The sequence below is a fragment of the Sphaerodactylus townsendi genome, linkage group LG06, assembly GCF_021028975.2.
Source record: "Sphaerodactylus townsendi isolate TG3544 linkage group LG06, MPM_Stown_v2.3, whole genome shotgun sequence".
Classification (NCBI taxonomy): domain Eukaryota; kingdom Metazoa; phylum Chordata; class Lepidosauria; order Squamata; family Sphaerodactylidae; genus Sphaerodactylus; species Sphaerodactylus townsendi.
Window position 1 is genome coordinate 10,956,765 of NC_059430.1, and position 12,119 is coordinate 10,968,883.

General features: G+C 42.9%; 1 protein-coding gene across 4 annotated transcripts in view; it reads right to left on the reverse strand.

The window, feature by feature from the left end:
- LOC125434701 (cytosolic carboxypeptidase 1-like) overlaps positions 1-12,119 on the reverse strand; it is a 74,034-nt gene that overhangs the window by 26,638 nt on the left and 35,277 nt on the right. For 3 of the 4 annotated variants that reach the window (XM_048500280.1, XM_048500279.1, XM_048500282.1), the window contains exons 12-15: positions 10,658-10,755; positions 7,406-7,522; positions 4,917-5,623; positions 625-708 (exon numbers count right to left, since the gene is read on the reverse strand). In XM_048500280.1, coding sequence (XP_048356237.1) covers positions 625-708; positions 4,917-5,623; positions 7,406-7,522; positions 10,658-10,755 — 1,006 coding nt within the window. The remainder of the gene's footprint in view (positions 1-624; positions 709-4,916; positions 5,624-7,405; positions 7,523-10,657; positions 10,756-12,119) is intronic. The other variant, XM_048500281.1, reaches the window with a different exon arrangement.

Below are 12,119 nucleotides of genomic sequence, written 5' to 3' on the forward strand. Positions count from 1 at the left end.
TTGGAGGGGGCGAAGCTGGGACAGACTCGCGTTGAACTCAGCGGCTGTGGGGAGTACCAAGATCAAACCCAGATCAAACCTAGGTCGATTCAGCAAGTGGGGAATTGACCCAGATGTGCTTAAAGTTTACACGAACAATCATATCTGGAAACTTCCCTTCATAAACCAAGTATGAACCCCAGAACATTTTCCAAAATTACATCATACGGGGTCTCTAGTGCAGGAATTCCTCATTAGACTAATGTGGAATTCCTCATTAAACTAATGTGAAAAAGTTTCCCCACAGCTAGCAAACACTCAACTTATCCAATCAGATAAAATATACTGGTTTGTAATACAGGACGGATGTAGCAATGAATTTGTCTTAGACATTAATGAAGGTGAATTTTTAAACAGAAGAACTGACATGAAAATGCAAAACAATTCAAACTCATATTACGAGTGATACAGATTGTTCATCTCTAATTGTCTCTGTCTAGCATAATGACAAGTTTCCAGGGACTTTATAACAGTATAAACGGTCTGGCTATATCACACCTTCACTTACCTTCTCTTAAACAACTGAAAAGAGAATACCAGACTGTAAAGAAGAGTTAGAATGAGGACTCTTACAATGGAACCTACCTGGGACTATCAAGGTCATATACAACTCTGTCTACAATGTCACTAGGATGAATCAGTCTTTCAATATCCTGGGCAATTTTTGTCCTATAAAAAACAGAGAGCGCTCTCATGTAAAGTTTCCCAGTTGTTGTCTAGAAAGGTATAGTGCCACCTATTAAATCTAAGCTATAAGAAAAGAAAGAAGACTTAGAATCATAGAATCATAGAGTTGGAAGAGACCACAAGGGCCACCAAGTCCAACCCCCTGCAATGCAGGAACAAACACAATCAAAGCACTCCCGACATATCTTCATCCAGCCTCTGTTTAAAAACCTCCAAAGAAGGAGACTCCACCACTCTTTGAAGGGTGCTAAAAATTTATGCTATCAGTCTTCTACATGGAGAAGAATCAGCCTATAAACCAGTCACAGAGGCTTAGAAATACAACTTGGGTTTCCTTTCACCAACTGGCTCAGGGCGGCTTACAGTAAAATAGTGTTAAAACAATAATACAATATAGACTAATCTCTAGCGCCATGTATTCCCTATAGGAGAAAAAACACATTTCTAATAAAATGCCATTCCCACCCCCAGATCTATCATTCATTCACTAAGAAGGGGAAGAAAAAATAAAAAGGGGAAAAAGGACAAACAACAGGAAAGGAAAAGCCAGGAGGGGGAGGTCAGATCTTAGTTGTCAAACTCGCGGCCCTCCAGATGTTATAGACTACAGTTCCCATCATGATGCTGGCATGGGATGATGGGAACTGTAGTCCATAACATCTAGAGGGCTGCGAGTTTGACACCTGTGGACATGTTGCTGTCTTCAGTTTTATTGGACGTACATGTCTAGACTATAAAACATATGAATAGTTTAGAAGTGCTAGCCAATAAAGATCACTGTGTGGCTGGTGAAATGTATTTGTATGTTGTATTGTCGAAGGCTTTCACGGTCGGATTCAACTGGTTGTGGTGGGTTTTCCGGGCTGCGTGGCCATGGATCTACTAGACCACAGCCACTCAGCCCAGAAAACCCACCACAACAAGTTACTTGTACGTTATTTGTCAGATTTACAGCCACCCAGTACAGCTGCAAAGCCTTGGATTTGAATATCCTTGTTTAAATGCCCTATTTGAACAAACTGAATAATGTATAGCCGGTAAAAAAAAGATTAGGGAATGTGCTATGGAAAGGTCTTACTTGCTCCATTAAATCTAACGAGCTCATACTAGCCTTAGGAAAAGCTTTAAATTTAGAATTGCCAGTCTATCTGGAATGTTTGCAATTTTCAGGAAATAAGTGGTGAGTTTGAATCAGTTCTTCTAAACTTCACTACAAGAACTGTACCAGATACTCATTAAAAAGAGCGGCAAGCCCCCATCCTGTGTCAGTACAAAGGATACCTGGGATGTGATCTTGCTATTCATGCAAGAACTTTCATTTACTAATAATCTGAGGCTGTTTCCGTACTGGCAGAAAAAAGTGCCCTAGGGACGGTAAAAACACCTTTCCTGGGGCGCTGTTTGCACAGCTAGCGGTCATGCTCGCCCCCCCCAACTGGTGCAAAAATGCCGCTTTTGAAACTCGCCGCTCCTGAGCTTCAGGCTGTTGTTCAAAAAAGCAGCCGCCTTTCCTGCTGGCACGGTGCAAAAGCTTAACCGGGCGTGAGGTGGCTTCACTTTGGTCAGCCTAGTGTTCCTTTCGAGCCACCTACCTTGCTTCTTTCTTCACAGTTTCAGGTGAGTTGGAGAGACACGCTCACGGTGCCCTTTGACCCCCAGAAGTCAAATGGCAGCGTGGGCGTGTCCCTCCAGCCATCCAGAGCTGTGCAGGGAGGAGAGGTAGGTGAACGGGATTACCTCAAGCGTCTGCGGGTTGCAGAAGCCTCTGCGCTGCCCGCATGAGACCATGTGGTCTCTAATTATGCCGGTGGACAGATGTTTCTGCCACCGTGCAGAAACGGCCTGAGGAACAGTCTGCCTACATTATTTGGCTACTGTGGAAGTCAGATTTTTTACAAACATGGAACCAGAAATTACCTGACCAAGGCAAGTCTAAAAATTAACATATTTGCATATGATGTGCAATCAGAGAATACCTAAGGTTCCAGTTATCTTTCCAAGAGTTTTGTCAACATCAATGAGGATGTGGAATTGCTGAAGATTCTATGCCAGGGGTGGCCAACCTATGGTGCTCCAGATGTTCATTGGCCAATTGGCCATGCTGGCAGGGGCTGGTGAGAATTGTAGTCCATGAACATCTGGAGCACCATAGGTTGGCCACCTATGCATTACAATGTCCTAAAATTTGGTAGTAACTTGCAATGTACTCAGGCTAGCCCATGGTTCTCTCTGATCGAAAGAAAGATTGAATCACTTGGTATATCTCTCGACTCGCTTTTCCCGCTATCTAGTTCAGAATCCTACAACTTGTTAAAACAAAAATTGTTGGAAAGCGAATGGATTAATTTATTTAGGGCTGCTATGAAAACCTGTTCACCCTTACATCTTTCAATACCCCTATATCAAAACAGGATGGCTCCCTATTTGTATTTTTTGACTAATCCTATGCAGAGAAGAGCCTCCTTACATTTGCTCTCGGCTTTTCCAATGTTTTCCTCCGCTTTATTATGCGTGGTAGATTTAACAACCTTGAAATGAGCGAAAGGGTATGCTCTTGTGGTGAACAACAAATTGAAACATTGGCACATCAACTGCTTTGCTGCCCTAAATTTGCTAATATCAGATCAAAATATTCCAATATTCTTTCTAGGATACCTAGTGAAATGGGAGAATCAGGTAAACTTCCTTTCCTTCTGGACAATTCTGACAATGAAACTTGTGAATTGGTAGCACGATTTTTACTGGAGGTGATGAACAATTAATAATTTATATTCTATCTTAAACCTTTGTATTTGTGTACCTTTTATCTCAGGTTTTTTATTGTGTTATGATTATTGTTATGCCAAATAAAGGCTTATTATTATTATAATCATGTAAAACATGTATTTTTTTATTTTTGGAAAGGACAGAGAGATCATGACAGAGATGAGGGAAAATGAGACTTAATCATTGAATGAAGTTATCTAGATTTTTTGCTCCATTAAATTGGAATACAAAGCTCAGGAAACTGCATACACCCATCTACTACCAATTGTTGCCCCAAAAGAGTTCAAGAGCCAATGTTATGAAGGAGAAATATCCGGTATTTCTTTCACACACATCAGAGTTTGCATGTGCTTGTCAACTGTTCTCTTCTTCCTTGTGGAAGAAAAGGAACAAAGGTTGAGATGACATATTATCTGTGAATTCTAAAACTCCTATTCTTTTGATGGTAATTCCATGAATCATACAGTACTTTTGAGTATTCAAAGCAATGTATAAACATTTGGTAATAACATACAACATTTCTGTGATTAGATTGCTATTCTGCATTTGCAGAGGGAGAAAATAAGAAATAATAGACTGTCCCAGGACACGCTATGAATGCGGAGATATTTTAAATGGGGTGTCTCAGTGAACTCTCAGTTCGACAGACTATCACCTATTTTCACATTTCACATTACTAATGCTACTGACCATTAAATTTCTAAATTGGCATAATTATTTAAAGGTGATGTTCTCTCATTTTTCAGAGAAAAAAGAATTTCAAGATGAAGATTATTCACCCATATTGACTAACACCTAGAACAGGGGTCTGCAACCTGCAGCTCTCCAGATGTTCATGGACTACAAATCCCATCAGCCCCTGCCAGCATGGCCAACTAGAACTAGAACCAGGGGGCATTCATTGAAAATGCTGGGGGGAAGAATTAGGACTAATAAAAGGAAACACTTCTTCACGCAACGTTGGGGTTTGGAATATGCTGCCACAGGAGGTGGTGATGGCCACTAACCTGGATAACTTTAAAAGGGGCTTGGACAGATTTATGGAGGAGAAGTCAATTTATGGCTACCAATCTTGATCCTCTTGATCTGAGATTGCAAATGCCCTAACAGACCAGTGCTCGGGAGCAACAGCAGCAGCAGAAGGCCATTGCTTTCACCTCCTGCGTGTGAGCTCCCAAAGGCACCTGGTGGGCCACTGCGAGTAGCAGAGAGCTGGACTAGATGGACTCTGGTCTGATCCAGCTGGCTTGTTCTTATGTTCTTATGTTCTTATGAATTGTAATCCATGAACATCTGGAGAGCCGCAGGTTGCAGACCTCTGACCTAGAACCACAAACGTTTGACAGCACAGCCAATGTTTTTAAATTAGTCATCATCTAAGATTTAGTTTTCACACAAAACAGCAATTACAGAAACAAACTCACCTTTGAACACCATAAGGCCTTTCAAGAATGAGCTCTTCAAATGGTGGGGGCAGGTGTCCAAAATAGTCGGGATAAGCCACCTCTGAATATTCAGGGACAGACTTGGTATTTTTCACTATCTCGATATAAAGTTCTGGGTCATGGAGCTGTAACAGATCGGGCACATCCAGCATCCCTTGCTCTCCCAAAGAAACTGAGCAGGGTACTTCCTCCTCTTCCAGATCAGCTCCAGAACAGCACAGCTTTCCTAGCGGGACAGGCTGGCCCTCCAACAAAACACTTCCACGGGATGAAACATGTTGTGAGGGTTTACTGCAGGTAACTTCTTCACAGCTAGTTTTGAACTCTTTGGGGGTCACTGCTCTAGAACTGTAAGACTGTTCATTTTTGGCAGTGTTCTGCAAAGTAATTCGGTCCAAGCCTTTGACTATTTCATGGTTTAGGCACTGGCACAACGAATGCAGTTTCATCTGACCCTCTCGATGCTGCAAACTATTGTCCGCATTGCTATTTTTATTTCCCAAACCGAAGGAGATGGGCCTTTTATTACAGTCCTCCATTTGCAAAGGATGACTCTCCTTCCCAGGACTTTCTAGGACATGATTTGTGGGAGACAGCTCGTCACCAGCTGTAGGAACAATAATAGGTCCTCCTAGTGATACCTCAGTTGACAAAGGCTTTGGTTCCTTGGAAACTAGGTCATATTCCTTAATATTAAAAAGAAAATGAAAAAGGAGAGAGGTTAAATATTTGATTTATGCATCGGATAAACAACCTCTAAATGATACAATCCCTCTCAGGGCTTCCCACTATGTTTTGAGGCTTAAGGAATTACTATAGAGAAGCAGCTTTGAGGCCCAGGCTGTTTCCGCACGGTGGTGAAAACAAACCTCCACTGGCATAAATTATGCCGGTGGAGGCTCGGGGACTGTTCACACCGTAGCGTGCAAGAAGCCCCAACTTTCTCCCCTGTTGGAGAGACGGCTCTGCACGAAGCCGCCTCTCCTTCAGTCCCCTCCACTCACCTCTTCTTCCAGCATCGCTTTGGACGGCTGGAGGGACACGCCCACGCTACCCTCCGACCTCCAGGGGTCGGAGGGCAGTGTGGGCGTGTCCCTCCAGCCCTTCAGAGCGACACTGGAAGAAGAAGTGAGGCAACGGGAAAAGCGGCGGTGGCCCACTGGTGTGGTTCGCACCGCACTGGCGGGAAGCTGCCGCTTTTCAAAAACCTCGCTCGATGGGCGAGGTTTAAAGCGGCGGCTTCACGCCGCTCCGGGGCGGCCAGGAAGGCGCTGCTGCTCCTGTGCGAACACTTCCCCAGGGATGGCGTTTTTGCTGTCCCTGGGGCGCTCTATTCCGCCCGTGCGGAAAGGGCCCCAGAAGGAATACAGGCTGGGTGAAGAAAGGAAAAATGGGAGTCAAGAGTGGGGAGCATTTTGAATGAAACAGAAAAATGTGGAAGCATAAGAACACAGAACATATTTTCAGTCATTTCATTTATACCCCACCTTTCTGCATAATGGGACTCAAAGCAGCCTTGAGCATTCTTCTCTCTTCCATTTTATCCTCACAACTACCCTGTGAAGGAGGCTAAACTATGAATGTGTTACTGGCCCAAGTTCTTTCAATAAAAGGGGCAGATGCACCTAGCAAAAGCCTCACTTACTTGGGTCTCTCTCATGAGCACTGGCATACTTGCCTAGGGACATGGGGTACCCCTTGTCCCCGGGCGCATCGATTGAGGTCACATGGGGGGGCGCCAAAACATTTCTCCCTCCTCCACACAGCTGCGGATTGAGCAAGCCCCCAGCAAGCATCACAAGACTGAAACAGAGCCACTGCCCTCCCAGTGCCTCAAAGCTCGTGAGTCCCCTACTTCACTCTGTACGGTGGCCTGGAGTGTCCAGGGGGTGGGGGAGAAATCCCACTGAGCTCCCAGGAGCAGGACTGGGGAGCTCCGCCTCCCCTCCCTCTGACCCAGCGTGCCTTATTCACCTTAAATTAAGTGTGGCAGTACTCAGAAGCCTTCTCCTCGGCAGCCGGGCGCCGGCAGGCACAGGAAAAGGCAAGCTGAGCAGGGAGCCCAGCAGCAGCAGCAGAACTGAAGATGATGCTGACGTTTGTTTGGTAAACCTTCAGATGGGGGGTGACTTGTGAGAGATTTACATGCTTAAAAGTTAATTCCCCTTGCACTGGTTTGAAGCTGTTTCTCAGGCTAGCAGCCTACCTCATAGGGTTGGTGTGAGGACACAATTAGGAAAGTGGTGGGGAGGGAGCCATGTATGTTTTGCTGTGGGTATGAGGTGTTTTGTGAGCTGGTGCACAAAAATATTGTTTGGTCAACGTGAAGGAGGGTGGCCACCTATGCTGGGCCGGGGTGGGAAGGAGGCGAGGTGCCAAGCTCAGGTTTTTCCGCAGGCTCCAGTTTGCCTAGATACGCCTCTGCTCATGAGCTCTAAAAATTCTTTTCAAAGTACTAATATACGTACCTGAAAATCTTCCACAAGTTCTGGGAAAAAAATTTCATACATCTTTAGATCTTCTGTTGGTCTTCCCAACTCCTGCTTTGGTTTCAATTTGTTGATATCAGTCTCTATATCATCATTCTAAAAAAAGCAAACAAGAACAACCTTCATGTATTCAAATATCTTGGGAACTACGCTTTAACTTTACTAAGAATGCTAAACAATTCTAAACAATTCAGATGCTATAAACAGATTTGTTTATGACAAAAACAAGCCTTCTGATTCCTCAGAGACTCTCTGTCCTGTCTTGTGCGCTGACTGTAAACATTCTAACTTGATAAATTGCAGATTTTAAAAAAAAATATGTCCAACAGGGCAAAATTATCCCAGTTTGTAGTTAAGAAATTACTACGATTTAGAATTTGTCCAATTCAGACATCACAACCGACTATGGTCCTTACCAAACTGGGAGGTCTTAAATCTGAATCTCATACATGAGGGAAGAGTATGAGATGCGTGAAAGCTAAAGGATTTTAGAGGATTATTTGTGATGTCTAAATGCAGCAGTATTCGAAGTGCCTCATGACCAATTGGCCATGCTGGTAGGGGCTGATGGGAATTGTAGTTCCTGAACATCTGGAGAGCCGCAGGTTCCCTACCCCTGCTCAAGACGAATCATAAGAAAGATTCTTCATGACTCATGTTGGGTAACTGGCAAATACGGTTAGAAATCTCCATACTGTTTAACACTAAAATGTTGTGCTACATAATAAAATTAAAATCTCCAAATTAGATTTCACAATTACATTTATTAAACAAGCAGTCACGAATATATATGAGAAAGGTTTGAGAAATATTTCAGTAGTAAGAGCAATATGTCTCTTATTTTTAGCTTCCCTGGTTTTTTAAATAGATCTTTCAGTAGATCATTTGGGGTGTAGAAATCTGGCATAGTATGAAAGATCATGGAAAGTATATTTAGTTAATGTGACATGTTTCACAGCTTCATCAATTCTAACAAAAAATTATAGAAGCAGAGTGACAACAACCTGATTTTTTTGTAAAAAAATGTTATAAATATAAAATGTAAAAAAGAACACATTCACTTCTATGCAATTAAACAAAACTTCTAGAGTAAAAATTAGGTATTTGTTCTTTAGGAGAAATTCACAGGGGAAGAAATGAATAAAGTATAAAAACTTATTGGGAGTCTCTAGCAGCACGGACCTGGGGACAATTCATTACAGTCACTGGTATCCCCCAACTGATGGGATATACAAAGTACAAAGACTCAGAAGCAATCACAGCCTGAATCGGTTGGCTGCTACTGGGAAATGAAAATGAATTAGAGTGACTTGTGCTGCAATCCTATGCAGAATTAATCCAGTCTAAATTGGTCTGGAATAATTCTGCACAGGATTGCATCGTTTACATAGGCATTGGAGAAAAGTACTACTGCCTGTGCAAAAGTCATTATTTCACTCCAATCTAGGTCATTCCACACATCTGAAGATTTCCAGATAGTCTCTTGCCAAATCAACAGATAAACTTGAACATAAGAACATAAGAATATAAGAACAAGCCAGCTGGATCAGACCAGAGTCCATCTAGTCCAGCTCTCTGCTACTCGCAGTGGCCCACCAGGTGCCTTTGGGAGCTCACATGCAGGATGTGAAAGCAATGGCCATCTGCGGCTGTTGCTCCTGAGCACCTGGTCTGTTAAGGCATTTGCAATCTCAGATCAAAGAGGATCAAGATTGGTAGCCATAAATCGACTTCTCCTCCATAAATCTGTCCAAGCCCCTTTTAAAGCTATCCAGGTTAGTGGGCCATCACCACCTCCTGTGGCAGCATATTCCAAAACACCAATCACACGCTATGAAGAAGTGTTTCCTTTTATTAGTCCCAATTCTTCCCCCCCCCAGCATTTTCAACGAATGCCCCTGGCTCTAGTAGACAGGGAGAAAGAGAGAAGTCACATCTCTCTGTCAACATTTTCTACCCCATGCATAATTTTATAGACTTCAATCATATCCCCCCTCAGACGTCTCCTCTCCAAACTAAGAGTCCCAAACGCTGCAGCCTTTCCTCATAGGGAAGATGCTCCAGTCCCTCAATCATCCTTGTTGCCCTTCTCTGCACTTTTTCTATCTCCTCAATATCCTTTTGAGATGCGGCTAATTGACCAGAACTGGACACAGTACTCCAAGCGTCGCTAATTCTCACGGCTTTGAGACATATGGCAATGACAATCCTTGCAGTTTTATTATCAATTCCTTTTCTAATGATCCCCAGCATAGAGTTTGCCTTTTTCACAGCTGCCATGCATTGAGTTGACATTTCCATGGAACTATCAACTAAGAGGCCCAATCCCTTCCTGGTCTGTGACTGATAGCACTGACCCCAGTTTGTAATGTGAAGTTTGGATTTTTGCCCCTATGTGCATCAATTTTTACATTTTGTTACATTAAACTGCATTTGCCATTTCTAGCCCAATCCTCCACTTAATTTATCAAGGCATCCACTTGAGGCTTCTTTATCGCGAATCCTCAATCCTTTGTGGTTCTCTACTCAACCCTGGCTATAATTTGGTATCATCTGCAAACTCTACAACCATGCTACTCCAGCAATTTCCTACTTTCAGGTCATTTATGAATAGGTTAAAGAGCACTGGTCCCAAAACGGATCCTTGGGGGACACCACTCCCTGCATCTCTCCATTGGGAGAACTTCCCATTTACACCCACTCTTTGCTTCCTGTTTCTCAACCAGTTTTTAATCCATAGGAGGACTTCAGATCGTATCAAGAACAGAACTTGGTGGGAAAGGCGTAACAAGTTCAACAAGCTAATGAAAACACTGTAGTCAAAGAGAAGTATATAACACAGACCCAACCATCCTTGGACACACTGAAACTAATTTACCCTTATCAATCAATCATTTATTTACAATCATTTATTTAGTCAAAAACAATTGTAGTCAATGAGCAGTATATAACACAGACCCAACCATCCTTGGACACACTGAAACTAATTTACCCTTATCAATCAATCATTTATTTACAATCATTTATTTAGTCAACGACCAGTACAACAAAACAAAACAAACATGCATCTACCCTTATATTTTCTCAGATCATTTTAACAATTCAACTACAACAGTTACCACATTTATGTTGCTAAAAATAACCTACACACCCTAAAATTTTTAGATTGGTAAAGACATTTTTCCCATAACAGGCAACAAAAGTTACCATTTCCTTAATTTCAGTACTAACCTTAAAATGTTGCTCAATGTCATCTTCATTATCATTTTCGATCTCAGTATCTGTTTCGGTGTCATCATTGTCATCACTTTCATCTACTACGTCATCCGCTGTGATATAAAATGTTCTATAAGTAGGGCAGATGGTACGTTTTCTATAACACGTACATCCCAGAAAAGAAATGATGCATGTGAAACTTTTCCCTCACCAGCTGAAACCTAATACTACATATGAAGTAAAATCCCCATGAGACCATACAGTGTATGCTAGACCACACATTTTCTCCATCTCACAAAAACATTTTTACAGTTAGATTACAGCAAGTAGTTCCACAACTACAACTATTGAAAATTAGCCTGCATGAACAAAGATGAAAACAAGAAACCTTAATTTTCATTTTGATCAGGTAATGTATTGTCGAAGGCTTTCACAGCCAGATTCAATTGGTTGTGGTGGGCTTCCTGGGCTGCGTGGTCGCATTCAGAGATCTTGCCTGGAACGCTTTCGCCTGCATTTCTCCAGAAGTTGGCATCTCTCAGAGGTGTATCGCAGGAGAGGAAGTCTCGTTGTGCAACCGCGTGATACACCTCTGAAGATGCCAGTCACAGATGCAGGCGAAACGTTCGGAACAAGATCTACCAGACCACGGCCACACAGTCCGGAAAACCCACCACAGCCAAAACAACGTTGTATTCTGTATTCTGTTTGCAACATGGAAGTTCCACAAAAGAAATTATAACACGCATAGTGGTTTCATGCTGCCTGTCCAGTCCCAGACAGACTTGGAAGAACTAAAGAATGGTAGACACTTCACGCTGTTCAAATTTACTTTTATTGAGAAGGAAACCAGGAAGTTTCCTGCATTCAGAGCCTCGCTGAAAAGGCACTTCAATGGAAAATGTAGGGAAGTACAGGAACGTGTGAAGGAAATACAAGATTACCTAATATGAACAGCATCTGAAATGCTATAGCCGTTGAAGGGCAGAACTACAGTTATCTCAGCAGACGTGTCTTGTGAAGCCTGCATTTGCTAATATGATAGGAAGGCAAAGAGACAGCTGGCAGCAGTGAAGGAATTAAAAGCATGGGGGATGGGTGGAGTACAGTAAAGAACGGAGAAAAAGATAACCTGGCGTAGGAGGTTAAGAGCTCGTGTATCTAATTTGGAGGAACCGGGTTTGATTCCCAGCTCTGCCGCCTGAGCTGTGGAGGCTTATCTGGGGAATTCAGATTAGCCTGTGCACTCCCACACACGCCAGCTGGGTGACCTTGGCCTAGTCACGGCTTCTCAGAGCTCTCTCAGCCCCACCCACCTCACAAGGTGTTTGTTGTGAGGGCGGAAGGGCAAGGAGATTGTAAGCCCCTTTGAGTCTCCTGCAGGAGAGAAAGGGGGGATATAAATCCAAACTCTTCTTCTTCTAACTACTAAGGCTGGCTTACGCAAGGGCCTACATATAACTAGCAACGTTCTCAG